The sequence below is a fragment of the Danio aesculapii genome, chromosome 8, assembly GCF_903798145.1.
Source record: "Danio aesculapii chromosome 8, fDanAes4.1, whole genome shotgun sequence".
Classification (NCBI taxonomy): domain Eukaryota; kingdom Metazoa; phylum Chordata; class Actinopteri; order Cypriniformes; family Danionidae; genus Danio; species Danio aesculapii.
The window spans coordinates 10,953,649-10,976,148 of NC_079442.1; the positions used below are offsets into that span (position 1 = coordinate 10,953,649).

A 22,500-nucleotide genomic window follows, 5' to 3' on the forward strand; every position below is an offset into this window, starting at 1 on the left:
CCTATAGTTGGGTGGTGAACTCCGTGACCTAGGCAGATAAGCTCTCCACGCCGTACCTGACGGCTGAAAGCTCTTCCTCATGTCAGCTAAGCATAGCACCCTGCATTTTCGACAGCAGAGCAGACAGGGGATTGCTTGGACAGCTCCATTAGATGTGTTTGGTCAGATTATTCTTTCAAGGCTGGACAGAAAATTGCAGAAAGGTCAAAGACAACAAAAGCAGCTGCGGTTTGGTGGCCATCATTGGGGGAACGCAGAGTGGTTTAAACGCAACTTTACCCTAGGAGCCTGTAGCGAGGAGGGCTGAAAAAGCATGGCGAGGAGAGAACCTCTATAGCACAGCAGGTGCTGGAACTGTCAGGTGAGGACAAAGAGGCTGGACTCAAACAGCAAGATGACTGGTAGGATCACAGGTAGGAGACATCAGACAAATAAAAGAGACTGGACAGGATATAAACTTAGAGAAACTGGTAAGCACAGAATCAGGAAATAAGGCTCCATAAAGAGCAGGTATATGTAGAGGAGAAAATTACAACAACTTTTTTATTCATAGATCTTTAACTACAAATCATTTTTTGACATAAAACAACACAGAGGTCCAGACCTTGGTAACTCCATAGATCATAATTATAATAACAAAAAAGTAGTTTAATGGACAAAGAAATGGGTTCTCCTGAATAGTAGGATAGATTGCCCAAAACACAAGCAAATCCTGCGCATGAAAACATTTGATCACACCGATGGGTTGCAATGGTAAGCCAGTTGCTCAGAAATTATGAGTGCTAAATACAATAAAATGCATTTTAATAAATTGCAATTATTTATAATTTTATTGGATGATTTATTTTATTTCTTTAACACATATTCATCTTTAAAACATTTGAAATGCTCTATCATCTGACCATTTTGGGGTAGAACAGAGAAAGTTTAATGAGTTTGTTCCACTGAAAAACATGGTCAGAAAAATATTCATAACACAATCATGATGTTTATTGCACAACACAACACAAGCAATGTCAAGTTGTTATGAAAGACTGACAGATTATGATGTATTGGTCCATATCAAGCTGTCAAAGGCTGGCACCGGTTTGGTCTCAGCGAATCCTCTTAAATAAACAGCAGAGGACCCCCTCAGCTGAGAATTAACAGACTAAAAAATCCACAACACAACATATTCATGATGTTCAGAAACCTGTCAGGATTAAAGAGGTGTCAAGGTGTCTTTTGATCACACCCTTCAAGTAATGTGTTACTGGTTTTTCTTTTGTGCGCTGAAGTAAAATGGTTCTCATGGTTACCAACATATTGACATTACTAAGCCTTAGGTTAGGATGTACTTAGGTTGTAAACTTAAGCATAGATGTTTCTGAAAATAAATGAGGTAATTTACCATTTAATTTCTGTCAGTTAGTGAAAATTTAAATAGTTCTGTAAAACTTCCATGATTTTTAGAAGAAAAAAAATTCTGCCAACCATATATTTAAAAGATTTCTTCTTTTTTTGTGTGTGTGTGTTGGAGGTCTCTACCTGCCAAGAGAGTTGGTTACAAATCAAGAGTGACCAATAGAGAAAGTTTTTTGTTTGTTTTTTTACATGGGAAGTGTGTTATAAAATTCATGTTTTTCAGAAATTTGTAAGAGTGCCTAGACCTCAGACACATGTGATTGTTGTCTAATTGATGACATGAGTCTTTCATGATTGGCCAGTTTACGACACTTCCATTCACTGATCTTGGGCAACTGCAGGTCTTGATAGGCGGCTGGTCTCATTTTCCTTTAGCAGTACATTGATGGCACATGTAACTGTAAAGCAGCTGCAAATATTATAACCAAAACATATTGTTTTGTCAGACAGCAGACAGTTTTTTGGCATTGTGTGAAGACAAATAAGTGTAAAGGATTCTGTGCATCCCAGGTCATGTTACTTAACCTTCACGCTACATCTCCGCTGAGAAAAGACAGCAGTTGTGGGGAAAAAAATAGTAGGTGTATTTAATCTGTGACGTAAAAGAAATATATGTGATAAATAGAGAAAGGTGTTTCATCCCAACATGTGCATAATGAAATGTGTGGTAACCACATAAAGGATTATTTGTGAAAAAAAGTACAATAATATTGAATATTATGCAGTTTCTAGGGCCAGACAATAAGAATGACACGATGGTGTAGGCCAGCATGAGAGACTCTCGAGACAGTAGACAAGATTGTCAGTGGCCCAATCAGGCAATTGGTGGCTCATCAATAAGTTTATAATTTGTCCATAAATGTTTGTCAATATGCATGCAAACGCAATTTTAAAATCAAGCAGCAGCACAAGCAAAAAAAAAACATGTTTTTGCATGAGTCTGTCAGGGGTTGTAGCACACTTCAAAATTGGGGAGTGATCACAAAACAACCAAAAAATTAGTGCAAAAAGTCAACAGGGTCACAAGCAATGTGCTGAGGAAAAAAAGGCACAGATTAACTGGCAAAAATTTTAAACAAACCAAAAGTAAAGTTATCAGGAACACATTATCATTTAGTGCTGTTATATTCCAAAACTGCAGCCTACCTTGAGTTCAGTGTACTCAAAAAAATAATAAATAAATAAATAAAAAAAATAATGTCTAATTTCCAGACAAATCATTATATACAAAGACAGAATGCACTTCAAATCAGAAACTAATAGCTACAGGGCTATATAGTTTCAGGCAATAATATCCTCCAAGCCTGAGTTTTAAGAGGAGACCAGCATTTACTGATGTCTATGAGATTTACATACCTGAATATGCCTAAAACACTCAAAACTCAACTTAGGACAGATAAGCTAAAATCACATTCTAAAGTTCTCCATATACTCCTGTGGAAATAAAAATGTATATAATCTAGTCCCAAATTAACAATGATGGCCAAAGAAACCCTTTTGTTGATAAACTTGTGTGGTCAGTAGTTGGGCAGGTTTCTAATACCTATACATGTGAATGGGCACTATTATGTCAATGAGATCAGGGCTGGAAAATGCAGTTTATCTTGCTGACTTCAATACTTCATTTACATGCTTTGTTCAGTCATCTCCACCTAGTCACGCCCTTCTCCTAAAGATATAATATAGGCAGGGCAGCTCTGTCTCAAATCACTAATTTTAGACGTTCAGACCTGCTACAGACTACTCTTCTGACTGTAAGAGACTCCTCTAAGCTCTTGCAGACTTATGGACTTCTTGAAGATAGGCATGACTGCAGACTAACCAACACGTCTTAATAAAGAGATTATGCTTCTTTGTCTTCTGGACTGGGTTCTCTCATCAGTCATCATTTTTACAACACTCCATATAATACAGACCATTTTACTTAAAAGAAAGAAAAACATAACACTTTTCACATAAATTGACAAGACAAATGAACTTTATATACATGTTAATGTAGTTTTTACCAATCTGATGCCATTTTCAAAGGCCTGTCTGGCAAGGGAAGCAGGGCCATCCACAGTTTTACCATCATCATCTGGACCCCAGCTGGCACTGTAAATATCTATGTGCTGAGGGTGTAGACTCAGTGATTTGGCCTCTACCATGTCTGTAACATCTCCATCCAACATTCGGACACCTGCAAGACAAGCCAAAAGTTAAATAAATCTCAAGAGGAAAATCATGTCCAAGACACTATGGATCAGTATACCAATAAAGAAAGACTTTTAAGAATACAATTACCTAACATACTTGATTATTATAAACAATCAAGTTGCAGTATGCGGTTATATTTAACTGTATATTCATTTTAAAATTCTGAACAAAATATATCAGTTTCCACAAAAAATAATGAAGGCGCAGAATTTTTTTTTTAATCGACTTAGCAAGTACATATGGCATTAAAATTGTTCAAAATTGCCTCCTTTCCTCTGCCAGGTTTGCAATTGTAAGCTGACAATAACTATTTTATTATTGTCAGTTTGCCATTTTTCTTCATGTCAAGCCCATAAAAAAGAGCTTGCCTGTACATCAGTTGCTTAGAATTTTTAAAAGAATCCACTGAACTCAAACAGTTTTGCTCCAACTCTAATTAAATACTTCTGATCCAACTACTAGAAACTAGAAACTTCAAAACAAAGCTGGTTTGAGCAGAACTGTACAAAGCAGTGGCCCTCGGGAAAATAATTTTAGACCATTGTTTTAATCAATAAAACTCCATAAACCAATTGTCATTAAAATCTGAAGAAATGCATGTTGTCAAAACCAAGAAAGTTATCACTATGCAGAACCTGCAGACAAAATGGAAAAGTCGGTGTTTCTGCTAAAACGGTGACCTGTATGCTTTTATTTAAAGCCTGTTGAACCTGGATACTAATGTAATTTTTTTTAATATCTCACTGTTTTTTCATGAGTGTTACTATTAAATGCACCATTGCTTTTGATCAATCAGATACAAAGTATACAAGGCAGAAACATTTCCTTTTCACACCTGGTATTATGTAGTTTTTGTTCACTTTCGGATATATGACGTTCATTAGGGAGGGTTTTTGAATTGGCTTTTTCTGGTGATAATGGTGACTGGAACTGCACTTCTTTATGATGTTTTGTAAAGATTTAAATTATTAACAGCACTTTAAGAGATATTATCTCAACACAATATTATCTCTTCACAAACTAGTATTTCACCAGAAAGTGCACCAGCCCACAGTGTGCTGCATGAGAGCTGTACTTCAAGGAAAATGCAATAAAGGCTATGGGCCCTATTATACACCTGGCACAATGTGGCACAAGGCACGACGCAATTGTTGTTCGCTAATTTTAGCTTGGCGCAAGAGTCGTTTTGACATTTTGCGCTACGCTGTTTAAATAGCAAATGCATTTGCACTCATATGTGTGCCCATAGGCGTTCTGGTCTAAAAAAGGAGGCGTGTTGAGGCACATTGCTGGCGTGTTGCTATTTTGAGGAACTTAAATAGATTTTTCAATAGACCAGATCAAAGCTGGTCTACAGTCCAGCGCAGAGCGCGTTAGTTGAGCTCCTCGCTTACACATCTTAATACACACAGGGTTTACAGCAATACGCAAATAAAATATTACAAAAAATACTATTTTCTAGCCTACATAAAATATAAAATAAATATAAATATAAAAACCATACTTTCATGCCTTCATCTTGGGGTGCTTTTTCAGTTTATTCATGACAATTTGCTTTTGTAAAATGTCAATATTAGTAGTAGTAATATTTATGTGTATTTATATTTGTTTTATTAAAAACAAGCTTTGATTTGCCCACCTGTCAGGTCTTAGACCATTTGGGGCATAGCATGCGTATATGGATATAACTTAGTTGTTTGAGCACACACTTATTACGTTATTATTGTTCATTTATTCATTTGCTGGAAATTAGAACTGAATTTAGAAATAGTTTTGAAACTTAGTTTTGCGCTTAATAAACGAAAATAATTATGTATAGGCTAATAGATGTCTGTGTGTAGAACATGTTTCCCTATCCACAAGAGTGAAAGTAAAAGTAAATAATGAGCAAGCTCATCTCTCATTCTCACGCTGTAGATAATCTGTTTAACAGTTTTATTGCTAGTGAAGCGCTCAGGTTTTCCACTTACAAAGTCCGCCATGTAAATAGCAAATGCACCATGACTCTTAAAGGGAATGGGAGATGACACTTATAACTCATTAAGAGAATAAGCTCAACCCTGTAAGACCATGCGCCGTGGCGCAAAGAGTATTTTTCTGTCCTTAAAATAGCAAAAGTGAATTCTGACACGCCCTTAACGCATTTGCACCCTGCGCTTTGCACTTTGCGCATGGATCGTCAAAATAGAGCCCTATATTTCAAAATGTCTATTCTATATTTACATACAAATGTATAAAAGTAAAAGCTAAAGGTGTCATATAATACATTGATTCAATAAGTTAAATTGTTCTCTGATATCTACATAGTAAGTATGTTGCTTCTTAAACTGTCCAGAAATTGGTTTTATATGCTTATATCGGATAGTATGATGCAAGAAATTGTGGAAGAAATGGGTAAAACTCAGAATCATATATTTCAGACATTGTTATGTTGAGAGTGGGGTTAGGCCTGCTGTGGAAACATTTAGGATGACAGAAAATGTTAACAGGGAAACAAAAGCGGTCCAAGAAAGGGTGCTGGTGGAAAATGTGGAAGAGGCAGAGCAGGTGGAAATCCCAGGGAATGCCAAAGACGTCAGACCTCAGAATGCAGTGCTGGAAAAAATGTGATTTTAAAGCATAAACAAACATTAAGAATGGATGATGTGGAAAAAAAGGAAGCAAGTGATGATGATGCTTTGTTGGATGTTTTAGATTTGTCAAATTTATCACCTATTTTTTTTTTCCTTAGAAGAAATTGATGAATTCTTAGATGAAACTTTTGGTAAAATAGTTGAGGTGAAATATTACCTCGCTGATCTGAAGTTTGAAGGGACTGATTTGTAAAACTAAACAAGCAGAAAAGGTTTAGATTGAGAAAGTTTATTGTGAAAATAAGGAAGGGGATAATTCCAAAAAAAGGAGATGAGTCAAACAGCATGGGTGATTCTATCTAATTTTCTCACTAAATATCTTTTCCCTTTTCTGGAATCCTGTTATGGAGGTTGTGAGAGAAGAATACTTAAACATAAATGGGGAAGAGATTAATAGAGATGGTTTCAGAATTTACTAAATTAAATGAACTAAAAGTTGTTGTTGTTTTTTTTACAAGAAACACAGTCTGATAGTAATGATGAAGTGGAATGGTATAGATGTTGGGAAGAAGAACGTAGATTAAGTCATGGAACAGATGTTACCATGGGTGTTGCAATACTTTTCTCTAAATCGTAAAATTTAAATATTGAAACAACAAAAGGGATAAAGGTAGAGTTTTACTTGTTCCGGCAGAAATTAAACTTAAATTCCTTTTTGTTAATATTTATGCTCTAAATATAGGATCAAATTGTGAAACAAAATTTAGAAAATTAGTTGATCCAATAAATTTTTTTTTGATTATGGTAATATATGTATTTGGACAGAAATAGAAATCTGTGATTGATATTGTAAATAAGCTGAGTTTAGTAGATGTAGGGAGAAGTAGAAATGAGTTGGTGAAGCAATCTACATGGGTAAAGACAGTAGATTCTTTTGTGACCGGAGCTAGATTGAATACGTTATAGATAAGAAGATCAGAAATGAATAGAGTTATTGATGCTAATATTTTTTCCAAATGCTTTTTCAGACCATCATACGGTGATTTTAGATTACAATGTCATAATAGGTTCAAATGCCGAAGTTTTATTGCCATTTTAATGTTAAATTATTACAGGATAAAGATTTTTATGAGAAATTAATGAATGATTTATTTTGATAATCCGATTCAATGGTGAGAAGTGGGAAAAGCACTTTTTAGAAAAGTTTTAAAGTTTTTTGTCAACAATTTTTTGTGTTTTTAGGGCAGTAAAAGAAATATAAAGTTAAGAACTGGGAGAGCACACTTGAAAAGGTCAAGTTGTCTTAATGGAACTGACTATTATCCAAACTGTCCTATAGAGGCAAAGTATTAACTGTTAATTAATTATTAATCAAATATTGATTTTAATTTGACAGCCTGATGTTATGGCATAGACCAGGGATCACCAAACTTTTTCCTGGAGGTCCGGTGTCCTGCAGATTTTAGCTCCAACCCTAATTAAACACACCTGAACAAGCTAATCAAGGTCTTACTAGGTATACTTGAAACACCCAGGCAGGTGTGTTGAGGCAAGTTGGAGCTAAACCCTGCAGGGCACCGGACCTCCAGGAACGAGATTGGAAATTCAGAGGAAATTGGTGGACTTTTTCTGGTCTGATAAAAAAAAATTCCTGGGCCTGCACTTCTATCCGTGTATGAATGAGGGCAAAGCTTAATTGATGTGTGAAGTCGCATAAATGCATTTTGGTTACAAGTAGCCAAAAGACTGTTATATGAAGATAAAATTGGATGGATAAGTATTGCCTGTGCACTTTTACAGAAAACATCTGAATTATTGTATGACAAACAGCTTTTTTATTGTGACTTGATGAACTTGATTTAATAGACTTGACATCTTTGTAGAAGTCAATGATCATTGCATGGAAAAAGATATCTGTGATTTCTGTGAAATTTTGTTTCATAACCCATTGATAAGAACAAAGATTTTATCATCCAAATCTACAAAGAAGCTGTTTTGCAAAGACAAATTTTGCAAAGAAGTTTGCAAAGAATTAAGGAAAAGGTGTGGACAGTGCTGGCAGAGAGGTAGAGAGGTGCTCTCAAAGGAAGTGTATGGGGACTATACATTTCCACCTACACTGTAAACCCTAATGCTTTCTTTAACGGTCAACTAAACATTAATTAAACTATTGCTCTAAACTATTACTTACTTCATACATACATACATATACATATACATACAAACACACATTTGTTTTTATTTTCAATTTTTACAATACTCTTTTCTGATTGGTCGTGGAAGGAATTTTGCCTGGCAACTAGAGACTAACGCTTTTTAAGTTACCAGTCTAATGGTTGTTCCTCAGTTTGCTGAAGATGACAATTGATTAGACTGGAATTTTCTTTATATTCAAGTTTGCCCTACTGAAAAAAACAGCTTAAACCAGCCTAGGCTGGTTGGCTGGTTTTAGAGGGGTTTTGGCCATTTTCAGGCTGGTTTCCAGCTATTTCCAGCCTGGTCTTAGCTGGTCAGGCTGGAAAATGACCAGCTAAAACCAGCTTGATCACCTTGCCAGTTGGCTTCCAGCCAAAACCAGCTATGTCCAGCTTAAACCAGGGTGGTCAAGCTGGTTTTAGCTGGTCATTTTCCAGCCTGACCAGCTAAGACCAGGCTGGAAATGGCTGGAAACCAGCCTGGAAATGGCCAAAACCCCTCTAAAACCAGGCTGGTCAACCAGCTAAAACCAGCCAACCAGCCTAGGCTGGATTTTTCAGCAGGGTGGAAAGTGAAATTATATAAATATAACATTGTTTTATGTAGTTTGAGTGAATTTTCAGTTTGTTTCAGTCCTAATGGTATGTTTGTTATTTCCTGAGCAAATTCTGAGCATTTTATTTGATGTTTGTGTTGTAATAGTGTGAAATCTGAGATTTCAAATGTTTCCTTGTTTATTTTTAAAATTATTTTACATAATAAACTGTAAACTAATCATAAACCAGATGTGTAATGTTATTTCTGTGAAAAAAAAACATGGCAGGTCCAGTTACAGTTAACCTTATTCAGATTAATTAGCGATTATCTTGTTTATCTTCTATATAACTTAAAGTTAGTGGTGGTAAGTTATGTTTACGGAGATATCCTTTTTTTGTTGTTGCTGTTAAAGGTGCAGTAGGTGATCTGCCTAAATGCTAACCAGTTAGCATTATATATTTCAAATAAAATCCCTGCCCTATCATCCAAAGCCATGCCTCCTGAAATTGCGAACACGCACATTAAAGGTGACAGAGACCCACTAGATCATGTCATTCGCCAGTTAGAAAACTTTATAGTGCTTTATAATCCTATAATTCTGAACACGTTTTCAGTTATGTAGTTAGCAAGCAAAACTTGGCATCACTCTCTCATCAGTCTCACTCTCTCACACGCTTTGTCTTAAAGCGACTACTATATGATTAGTGATTGGCTAGCGGGTTGCAGGAATCACACGTATTACTAAGCCATGCGTACATGCTATTTCAGACGAATATGCAAAAAAGCATGGTAAACAATATAGGGAGCGCGTCACAGGTTGTCAATGTTCAAAAATTAACCAATGTGAACATAAAACCAACTTTATCTCAGTAAAGCAGGCTAGGCGGAATAGCGTTATTTACTTATGTTTTGTTGTTAAACTATATAAAACTCTACATTATTGATGCTGTAAAAGGTACCTTATAAAACTGAAAATAGTCACATCAATCGTTCGCTGGAAGATTTCAGTTGCTGAACAACACTTCTGTGCATATAACCCATTTGCAAACAAAATCTACATAAGCTTTGGGTGACTAAAATGCTTTTAAAACATAACATTAGCTGTCTAAAAGAAATACTTCAGCCATGGTGTCATCCTTCCTCCAGCATGCAAAAGTAACTCCAATATTGATTTAGGATTTTAAAAAAAAATTGATTGAGCATTTGTTTTTAGCCAGTCACTCGTGTCCATAAGACCGCAGCCCGCGTGAACGTGCATCGGTGGATCTGAGTGAACGGGTGTGCAGTTGTTCAAATCTACATTCGCTGACAGACAGTTTGAGCGACTTATCAGAATTATCGGACCACCAATATTTAACTGGATGAACATTTTTTTAGTCTTATGCCTTACCCAGAATATAAAAATACAAATAAATACATCGTAGATAATTTACTTCAATCATTAGTGGAATGTGAAGAGACTTTCAAGCATCACAATAAAAAATGTTTCTGAAGACAATCAACTACTGCGCCTTTAAACTCCTATGCAGCTAACGTTATGTCAAAGTAATAAAAAATGTTCTTTATATAAATCTAACTAAAATCAGATGAAGGATCAGATTTTAAACCTTTGCTGCTAATTGTGTCAGTGTAAAAAAGGCAAAAATGTGTAAATGTAATACAATTATTAAATAGTTTTTGCTTTCAGGTTGTGTAACGACTGCAGATATTCGACAAGTGTGGCAATTCAGGCATGTAAAACAAAATAATATTAATATTAAATATTAAATAATATTAATGTTATTTAATCCGCAACTACATGCCATAGGATTTATAAAATAAAAAAAAAATACTTATGCAGCGGTTCCTTCTATTTTAAAAAGCTCTTCGTGTATTATTTTCAGTTCATATGTGGTAAGAGGTTACCTCATAATAAAATTGCCATTTTTTAATAACCCAAAATCTTTAATGAAGCAAAAATTATTTTTAGGGGGTTTTACCTTTATTGTGATTGGACAGTGGAGATTTACGAATAGAAAAGTGTAGGAAACCTCCGTTCAGCAAAGGACCTCAAGCCGTGAATCAAAACTTGGGTCACCGTGAGCACCTTGGTACTATGTGTCAATGCACAAACCACTAAGCTATTGGTGATCATATTAATACAGTCACCAGCGATCTAGCTACTGCGGATCGCTGGAGAACTACAATTCTGCCAAGTTAGCGAAACTACAACTGCCAGCATGAACCTCGCACACACCGGTACCTGTTGCCCAACAGTGGTGTAAAGTAACAAATTACAAATACTCCAATGACTGTAATTGAGTAGTTTTTTTTTCAGAAATTGAATTTACTAAGTAGTTTTAAAAATGTGTTCTTTCACTCACACTTGAGTACATTTTTTGGGCTGTATTGGTACTTTTACTCCACTACTTTCCTTCAACCTGCAGTCACTACTTTATTTTTTCCTTTCTATGGGGATTAGAAAAATCTGTCCTGTGATTCCCGTCCAATCAAATCCCAAAGAAGGTAATTCCATCATAATGATCTACCTCAACACATGTGCGCTTTATAATTGCAGCTATCAGACATTGGATTTTGGTTGCCATAACTAATGAATAAATGTCAGTATTTGATGTCAATATGACGTTGGTTAAAGATGTTTGCTCGACGTTGGATATTAGTCACTTTCCAACACAACCTAAAATCAACGAAATGTCAACGTCATTTGACGTTGTTATTAGACATCAAAATAACGTTGTTCTTAGACGCTGGCTAGACCTTGAATTTTGGTCACCTGACATCACAACATTAATCTAACCTAATATTAATGTCTTGTGACATTGTGTGCCTGCTGGGCAATAACTAAATACACTACAGAATATTTCGTTTACACACATATGCACAAATTACATGTAAATGCATCATCATTTTTTTCACAGCGTAATAATCACTACTCTTGAGTACTTTTGGAATGTCTACTTTTTACTTATACTTTGAGTAATATTTATAACAGATACTTTTACTCTACTTGCATTACATTTTTAGGCAAGTAATGGTGCTTTTACTTGAGTATGATTTATCAGTACTCTTTCAACCACTGTTGCCCAATGATAACTCTCACAGCCGGAGGATCATTATGGACTGATTAGATGGACTTTATAAACAGTACACACACTTCAGTGCTGAGTCTTATTTACACTGTACCATTACGAAGTATTTCCCTTGTTTTGTTTTCCATGCCATGTTTCCAGACCCTAGCTTTGTTTAGTGATTTTTGCAGTTAGCTACCTAAACCGACCTCTTCGCCTGTGACTTGACTTCTCTTGTGGATTGCACTGTATGATATTGTTTGAACCTGTGATTGACCATTGCCTATCTGACCATTCTTAGTCAATAAAAATGCTGCAATTGGATCCTCAACCCCATCGTCAGAACTGTCTGTTACACATGCAAATTACATTTATGCTTACAACATTAAGTTTTTGGATAATTAAAATGTTGGTGTACCCATATTTTATGACTCAACACTTCTTGGACAACTTTATTAAAAAAACTTTTCACATTAATTAATCAGGCATGTGATCAGCCGAGGACAAACAAGGAAGACGAGACCGCGCCGCCTTAAAAAAATAAATAAATAAAATAAATAACCAAAAAAATAAATAAATAAATAAATAAATATATATATATATATATATATATATATATATATATATATATATATATATATATATATATATATATATATAAATATATATATATATATATATATATTTGTAGGTGTCACGGTGGCGTAGTGGGTAGAACAATCGCCTCACAGCAAGAAGGTCGCTGGTTAGAGCCTCGGCTGGGCTAGTTGGCATTTTTGTGTGAAGTTTGCATGTTCTCCCCATGTTGGTGTGGTTTTCCTCCAGCTGCTGCGGTTTCCCCACAAGTCCAAAGACATGCACTATAGGGGAATGGGGCAAGCTAAAATTTACTGCAGTGTATGAGTGTGTATGGATTCCCAGTGATGGATTGCAACTAGTCTGCAGTAGCGAAAACAGGAGACTCATTAGAAATAGATGGCCAACCATATGGTAACTCAAAGAGAGTCACTCTTTGGTAATACAAGAAGTGGCCAACACAAAATACATATATTCCGGATATGTGACTACCATATCACACTCGACACACAGTTACTATGGTATGAATACAGCACTACAACATACAAAAGAGAGAGATCAACTTAGAAAGTCACTTGCTAGTTTTTTAATTTATCAGCTTAAAATCACTCTGAGTTTTGCCTCCTCTAAGGGCTTATTATGCTGTTTGTCACCATCTTTGGTGTGCTCAATGACAGGCTAATGGCCATTGACACGCTGTCTCTCCAAAATTATAAATACTTAAAAATAATATTTGTCAAACTGTAGAGTGATCTCTGCTTCAGAACAAGGGTGCGTTTCTGGGCGGAGTAATACACAAGGGTGAAGAGGCTGGACGAGTGCTGTTCAGCTATCAGCCAATCAGATTCAAGAACCAGACAGAACCGTTGTATGAATATATAAGCTATATTCTTTGGGTTTTTTTACAATATTATTTCAATCAAAACTCTAGCAGCCCAGGTATGAGAGACATTAAATCTTAATGTATTAATGACTGTGCCTTTGTAGATCTATTTAGGCAGAAGAAACTTTTTTGTTAATTAGATTTGGGCAGATAAAACTTCAGTGTCTGGAGAAGTTATTTCACCTATCTACCTCATTTACATGCTCTTCACCTTGCCTTACCACTGCCCCACCTAAACATATAAAATAGACATGAACACATGACTAAAGACAGACTCTGCCCTAACTAGATACTAGCAGACTGCTATGAAGATGCCTGTAGAATATCCAACACATTCTCAATAAAAAAAAAATGCTTGAATCAAGTCTCCTGGTTTGGGCTTTGAAATTTACTACAATTTGGTGCCGGGAATTGAATAGAGACTGAAATCACAAATTTTAAAAAGAGTGCACAGAAGAAAAAACTTAGCAATAGATCAAAATAGATTTTTTTTTTTTTTTTTGATTATTATTTTTTTAACATCTATATATGTGTGTGTGTGCATGTGTGTGTGCGTGCATGTGTAGGTTCAGTAATTTCACTTTTATGGCAAAGAATGTTTTTTTTCATGGTCTTCAAAGTGCAATAACTCAACATTAACAAAGGAGGCTAAGAATAATGCTCACTTTTGATGCTCACATAGAGGTTTTTACATCAAAAATGCATATATATATATATATATATATATATATATATATATATATATATATATATATATATATATATATATATAAAAATAATTTTTTTGACAACTGCATTAATTTGGTGAACAACTTTAAGCTCAGAGTCAAGAATAAGAGCAGATGAAAAAGTTTGAAAAAAAAAAAAAAGTTACTTTGACTTGATGAAAAAAGAGTTATGGTAACTCATAAACTGATTAATTTAAGCAGAGCTCAAACCGAATGAGTTTTGAATGAATTTATTCTTTTTCTTGAGTTAACTCTAAGTCTTTAAGTTCATTTAGTTTTTTTGCTTCTACTTAGTTTTTGTCTATAGCAGACAGCAAAATAATATTTAAAAGAGATGTCAAATAAGTACACTTAAAAATAATGGTTCTTTATTGATATTAGTGGTTAAAAACTATTAACTATGAAAAAGTTAATGATCTGTATATGTAAAATAGAAAAATAAAATAGCAAGTTATTCAGGCATCTGAACGGAAAACCTTGCATGTTTTCCCCAAGACTCAAATGCAGCCATTGTGGTGCACCTGTCCCCTGCAGCTGCATTGCAGGAACCACAATGACAGACACCAGAGAGAATCAGCAGTTAACAGAAAAGTATTCCCAGGTAAGCACTACGAACTACTTAAGTATTATATATTTTATTCTACATTTTATATGTTTTAACGTTTTGTTGTAAAATCAAGTTTTTGTCAGGCAAGTTACAGATTATGCTATTTTCAAGGAGAAGGGCACGTTACCTCAGTGGTCTTGGCTTTGGCAAGCCTGGTGCATTTTTGTTGCGCAATATTCGTCGTCTTCATCTTCCCTTAAACGGTGGAAACTATTGTTTCAAGCTCATTCAAGTAATTGTTAACTGATGTTTATGTTTGCAATGTGAGCACCCTTCTTTTGAAATAACCGTAACATTATTTGTATGGACAAAATTTACATTATAATGTGTTTATGTTAGTTGTCGTGTTTCCATGTGATGCACAATTAAGGTCTAATATTAACATTAAGTTAGCAAGGGCAACAAAAATCAAAATGAGCATTTAATGGAAAATGATGAGGTTGCTTCATGGGTTTTTTTTTCCAACATGAGATAACGGAAATGATAATGTGATTGTCTTTCTTATTTTCATCTAGTAACATGGCTCCTGATATTCTTTGACTGCTTACAGGACTTATCATAGAGATTCAAAAATGCTGATCACTACACCAAACAGTCAACAGTAAGTGCTTTTAAGATTGTTAATGCATCATTTTTCTTCTTTTTACAATAAAATATTTATTTGCAACACTTTACAACAAGGTTCCATTAGTGTATGTTAGTTAATGTATTTACTATTATGAACAAACAGTGAATAATAGATGTTTTTCATTCTTAGTTCAGAGTAGTAAATACATTCACTAACATTAAGTAATGAAACCATATTGTAAAGTGTGATTGATGTCTTTGATTTTTGAGCTATTGCTGAAGTTTTACATCAAAATATAACATCCAACTCTGCTCCCTTATGTTTAAAAACCTTTTTTGGTTAATAATTTGTACAAAATAAAAGCGGTTATATTTTGTTTTAAATAATTAATTTGGCACAGTCCTAAAAGAATATTTTACAAAATGGATGTTTACATATTCATTTTCGTTTTAACCCTCATTTAACAATGAGTGTTAAAACGAAAGTTGCCCAGAATGAAGAACTAGAAAAACATTCATTTGATCTGTTAGCTAACTTGCTTTTGCTTCCTCCTTTTTCACGTGATGATTTAATATCAGCTCAGGAAAAAGATTCTGGTTTGGTAAATTATTTAAGGCTGTACAGCCAAATGATGATTTTGAGAGTGCTACTTCTGGTTATTTTATTAGAGATCTTAATTCGTAAATGGACATCTTGCAGCGATCATGCTGTGTGTGTTGGTCCATTAAATCCATCTAAATCAGGTTCTGTGTATCTCCTAACAGTGATCTGTCAGGCGACGCGTTATCCTGCCCAGGGGCGTAACAACCATTTTAAAAGTGGGGGGGACAGCTGTATGGTCACCCAAAAGTGATTAATGATTTATTAGCAATTAAGTTTATTTAATAATCTTTTAACCAAAATTCTAAAATAATTACAAAATATTAATAATAACAATAAATAAACAGAACCACACACATTTAAAATTAAGCATTACTCTGTGTGAAAATATTTTTAAATACTACAATTCAATTGCAAAATTGCAAGTTGATACTACACATATAACGTGAGATGGACATCGCCATGTGTACTTGTGGCGATGCGTCATTCATAAAAGCAGAACACGCAGGATTCAACACGTAAATTCACCAATTACTCCCCAAATACATGCAAGTAAGTGGTTGGTTAACTTAGAGAGGAGTAGATTCAACTTTATAGTTACTTTCAGTATGTGTATCTGATATGATTAAAACATCGGCAAATTATATTTTAATGGATTGTTAGACTTCCTTGTGTGTTTTACAAACGCTAAAGTTCTTGTTTTACTAGTACTTGTGTGTATTTACATGTCTAAATCATAAATTAAGCAATACGCCGTAAAAAGGCTGCATAATTGTGATAATATAACACGTCTTTCTCAGCAGAGTTAAGTTGGTCTTGTTTTCGAAAAAAAAAAAAAAAAAAAGAAGCACTTTTACGACGGTCCCTTACTGAGAGCTTAGCTCAGCGCGTCTCTCTCTGGCTAAACGCATATTGCGACTGCTCAAGCAGTGCTCGTAATATCGAACGAAAAAAGAAAGACAGCTGTGAACATAACCAGCTTTGTCTTTTGAAGGGAATACAGTTTAGATCTTTTTAGGGTTAGAGGTTTTTTATTTAATGCCGTCCGTCACTGAATGTGTCAGGAATACCGAAAACAAAACCAACTTAACCCCGCTGTTTTTCTCTGGCTCAGTGCCAGACAAGACACCAGCACCAGGGACTTTACGGTTCTCACTTCGAAATGGAACAAAAGTAGGATTCTGTAACGTTAGTGATTTACCGTGATTTACCCAGCTGTAGCTGTTGCTCCCTTCCGCGTCATCCCTGTCTTTGACTGCAAAGTAAATGAATGAAGCTCGTGGCAGACGCTCAAGAGATTCGCGCTGTGATTGGCTGAGTGATCGTTCACTCAAATCAAGTAACAAATCAGAGAACACTTGCGGCCACTAGGTCAAATAAAACGTGTGGGCCAGTCGGGGGACAGAATAACCTGTTTCCAAAAAGTGAGGAGGACGTGTCCCCCCCGTCCCCCCCCCCGGTTGCTACGCCCCTAATCCTGCCACTTATGCTTTGAGAAAAATCACTACCAAAGCCATTGTGAAAGCTTTATCTCAGATTAATTCAGTTTTTGGAATACCAAAAAGTTTTCAAACTGACAAACGCACTAAGGTCATGCCTCGTGTGTTTGCTCAAGTTCTAAAACAGCTGCGTGTAAACCATCATATTAGTAGTGCATACCATCCGGAGAGCCAAGGAGCTAAATGAGCTAAATAAAGATTGGGAAGATGTACTCCCATGGTTATTGTTAGCAGTGTGCAAGGTTGGGCAAGAGAGTTTGGGTTTTAGCCCTAATGATCTTGTGTTTGGACATAAGATCAGAGGTCCTCTGTCGCTTTTAACGAATGATCTCGTTGACAAAGACCCACCTCTAAATCTCTTAGAATTTGTCAATGGTTTCTGTCAAAGTTTGTATCTGGCCGGTAAGTTAGCAGGGAAGAATGAAATCCTGGTTTGATTGCCAGTCTGAGCACCGTGAGTTTGTTCCAGGCGATCAAGTATTGGTTTTGCTTCCTGTTACTGTTATCTTTTTTAGTGTGTCAGACCAAAATTATATAGTTTGGACCAGGGTAGGAGAAAATCCACTCAACTTTGTCACGTAAACCTTTTAAAACCCTACTTCTGTCACACACGTGAGAGCACTGTTCTTGGTGCTGAAATTGAAGTGGTCACTCTGGTTACCGAGGTGGGTAAATCTCTGGTGATTGCAGGTACAGCTTGTAGCTAATCAGAGAGTGCTCCATCTGATTGTATTGTTCAACTTCGACTCTGTAATTCAGAACAATTGACTAAATTAGATATGTAAAACATTTAGTTGGTGAGAACCGACAGCAGTTGATCAACTTAATCACAGAATTTCCATTGCTTTTTTCAGATATTCCCTCATGCACAGATTGGGTACATGATATCGATGTCGGTAAGTCCGTTCATTACTCTGTCCGGGCTGTATTCTTACAGCATCATGAGTTTCGGTCTGTGAAACGCACCAGCCACTTTCCAGTGCCAGATGAATCGTGTGGTCTCAGGGCTGGAAGCATGTGCCATGTATTTAGATGACGATGTAGTGTATAGTCAGCGGTGGGATGAGCACCTCAGTAGGCAACATGTCTTATTTGTTCGTCTTGTGGAAGCTAAACTAACCATCAATTTGGTGAAATGTGAGTTTGTAGAAGCTACAGTGACAGTGGAAAAGTAGTGGGTCAGGGGGAGGTACATCCAGTTCAGGCAAAAGTGCAGGCTATTGAGACGTTTCTAGTTCCAATGACTAAAAGGGAATTAATGAGATTTCCCAGTATGATTGGGTATTATTGGGGCTTTTGTGCCAACTTTTCATCTGTGGTTTCTCTTCTCACTGATGTGTTAACAATTAAAAATAAATTTGAATGGTCACCGAGTTGTCAAAGCACATTTCAGAATGCAAAATTTATTTTAAGCACGGCTCCTGTGCTGACCACACCTCGTTGGGATCAACCATTTCTTCTTTATGTTGATGTGAGTCAAGTAGGTGCTGGAGCTGTATTAATGCAGAAGGATGAAAGTGGAGTTGACTTTCCTGTAAATTTATTTTTGAAGAAATTTAATTCTTATCAGCTCAATTATTCTGTAATTGAAAAAGAAACCCTGGCTTTGGTTTGGGTATTACAGCATTTTGACTTGTATATTGGCGACGGTCCCATTTCTGTTAAAGTCTTTTCAGATCATAATCTACTCACTTTCTTAAAATATCTACTACGTCCCAACCAACAACTTATTCACTGGGCATTGCTGTTACAACCTTACAGCCTAGACATTTGGCATTAAATAAGCTCACTCTCAAGTGGTTCCAAACCTTTATGAGTTTCTGTCTTCTGTTGAATACAAAATAAGATATTTTGAAGAATGTTCTAATCCGGTAACCATTGACTTCCATTTTAGAAAAGACAAACACTATGGAAGTCAATGGTTACAGGTCTTTTCTTCAGAATATATTCTTTTGTCCAACAGAAAACTCAAACTGGTTAGGAACAATTTAAGTGTGAATAAATGATGACAGAATTTTTGGGTATACCTCTTTTTAAATATGTGGTTTTGATCATATGTTTTTTTTTTGTTTTTTTTTTTGTGCATATGTAGAGATATTCACTAACAAAGATCATTTCATTGCATTTACAGGGGCAACCAGGCATAAAAGAAAGCTGGCCATCCTTGCTGTCAAAAAGGGAGAGGAAACGCTGTCTATCGACATGCTAGATGACTTAAATGTTTTTGAAAATTATGTGGGGATGCTTTCAAAATCCTGGTTCAGTGCACAGACTGTTTTTGCCCTTCACATGAACTTCTTTAAGAAATAGATTTTTTTACCCCCATAAATGTGTGAAAAAGGTCATGTTGACACCAATTGCTTGATTACATTTGCTCTGCATCCACAGACCCTTTTTTTAATACATGATAACTTGTTTTTTTCTGTGCTTGACTGAAATAAAGATATTTTATTTAAATAAATTTGTCTTAAAATACCTTTATGTAATTTCTTGTTTATACATGTTAGTTCTTGCTTTATGTTAAAATCGATTTGTTTTCAGGTAATAGAACAAATTAAGTCCAGACAACTGTATAGCTACTCAAATGGTTTCAGGAAACCGACTGCGGCAAACCATTTAAGTTGACTAACTTTATTCATTTGAGATCAGTCAACTTAAACCATTTGCCGCAATCGGTTTCCTCAAACTAATTGAGTATTTATACAGTTGTTTGGACTCAATTTATTTAACTGAAATCGTAAAATTTCATAATTGAACTTAATAGAATAATAACATAAATTTTAATAAATAGCATAAGTGTATATGATTCAATATATACTGTATAAGCTTACAGTACTCAAAACTATTTTGTTTCAAAACTCAAATGGTTTTCCTCAATCAGTTTCCTCAAATGGAGTTAACTTGACTTATCAGGTTTTACAGTGTAGCAGTAGAGGAGGGTACACAAGTTTCAACAGTGATAAAACTATTATTAACTTAACCATTAGATGAAAAAAATAAAAATAAAAAAAAAATAAGAGTTAAATAAATCAGTCTTGTGGTATAAAAAAACAGTGTCAGCAATATGCATATTACTAACAGAATAACCAAACGTTATTCAAGTCAAGAGTATGACTATGAGCATGTGTTGGGCCTACTACAGACTGTGATAAACCAAATAAGTTTAACAAATTATTCAACTCTTTAAGTCTGATAGGACAGCACATGTGAATATTAACATCTTCCAAAATGTAAATATTGTATGCACAGGAAAAAAAAATAATCTGATAAATCATCAATAAAATCTTTATGATATGAGGGGGTTTTTTAAATAAGGACACATGAAACAGATTTAAAATAATTTAACATAAATAACTGAACCTCAAATGAGGAGTAAGCTTCCCATAGGCAGTAGTCTCCATTTAAACTTTTTTTTAAAAACAGCAGCAAGGCCCCCTCCACGGCCAAGAGCTTGAAAAGCTGATAAAAGAACAGTCAGGTGGAGAAAGTTCCGAAAAAAGGAGCAATATCACCAATGTTTTAATAAATAGAAAATCCAAGTTGTGTGAGAGGAAAAAGTCATTCAAAATAAAAGACTTGTTTGAGAGAGATCTCACATTGATCAATGCCATTGACACTGAAGCAGAGCCAGAAGACGGAGTAGATGAACCAGCAGTTTTATGCAGCTTACCACTACCCAAGTGACGTAGATTATGTGGAATGACACCGCGTCCATGGTCTCCATGACACTGTCTCGAGTGTACATTCAGTGAATGCCACCACACCAAACCAGTAAAAGACGAGACGACTGGCACCAGATGCGAGCAGCTCCATAGGGACTGGAAATCCACACCATCCAACACAAAAATCTTGGCGCCATCTTGTCACGTCAAATTGCAACAAACAAGTATCCTTAGGCCAATCAAGCAGAAAGTTTTGTCCAAAGTGATTTTCAATTGAGGAGAAATTCAGCAAGTTTTTTTTTTGTTTTTTTGAGAAAAAGAGAGAGAGAGAGAGAGAGAGAGAGAGAGAGAGAGAGAGAGAGAGAGAGAGAGAGAGAAGAGTGTTTTTACAGGTGGCTTTATCAAGGCCACTCACCTGTGTGAAGCACACTTCATAAATGCATGTTGTGTGTGTGTGTGTGTGTGTGTGTGTGTGTGGTGCAAATGTGCAAAGACTGGTGGCTCCTGGAGGAGTTTTAGACCTTTAGGAGCAGGTGGAGGTAAGAGTGTGCAGTGTCAGTCCTGTAAGCAAGAATCAATGATTTGAACTTGATACGAGCCTCATTGGTAACTAATGCAGATATATAAACAGAGGTGTTACGTGGGATCTCTTTGGCTTTTCGAAGACTAGATGAGCTGCAGCATTCTGGATCATGTGTAGAGGTTTCAGGGTGGAAGATGGGAGTAAAGCTAGAACAGCATCGCAGTGGTCCAACCTTGAAATAACAAGAGCTTGGACAAATTTGTGTAGCATGATCTGTTATGCTGAATTATGTTCAAATTATATAAAATTTATGTTGAATGTCTGGAGTTTTAGCCAGATTAAGCTGTAGGTGATGGTTTTTTATCTAAGCTAAGATATCCTCCAGGGAGTGTAGGATCCCTGTTGGGTTACCAGGATAAAATGAAAGACAGAGCTGTGTGTCATCATCATCATGTGATTGGATGATGGTTCCCAGTGATGTGGTGTAAATAGAAAATATGGAAGGGGACCAATAACAGATCCCTGAAGTACCCCAGTGACCAGCTTTGGATACCTCTCTGTGTCAGTGTCACTGTGGAGTGAAGTGTTAATGATGTGTGTTAGATGCTGGGGAAATGTCCTGCAGGATGTGTGAGTAGATTGAGTCCAGATGGCAGGTAGTGGGATGAGCAGAGAGGGAAAGTTTGGATACTTCCTCCGTATGGATGGAGAAGAAGGAATGTTAGTTTCCTTTAGTGGGTGTTGTTTGGCAGAGATGTGGGATTGATGTGGTGGGAAACCATGATATATAGCAATATATACAAATTAAATAAATTAAAGAAGTTTAGAAGTTTATTTCATGTATGCAACATATTCCAAAATATTGGAATGGTTTCAAATA

General features: G+C 35.7%; 1 protein-coding gene across 6 annotated transcripts in view; it reads right to left on the bottom strand.

The window, feature by feature from the left end:
* The window catches only part of pcsk5b (proprotein convertase subtilisin/kexin type 5b), a 215,209-nt gene that overhangs the window by 157,549 nt on the left and 35,160 nt on the right, over positions 1–22,500 (bottom strand). For all 6 annotated transcript variants that reach the window (XM_056463159.1, XM_056463164.1, XM_056463161.1 and 3 more), the window contains exon 7: positions 3,411–3,583. In XM_056463159.1, the coding sequence (XP_056319134.1) occupies positions 3,411–3,583 (173 nt within the window). The remainder of the gene's footprint in view (positions 1–3,410; positions 3,584–22,500) is intronic.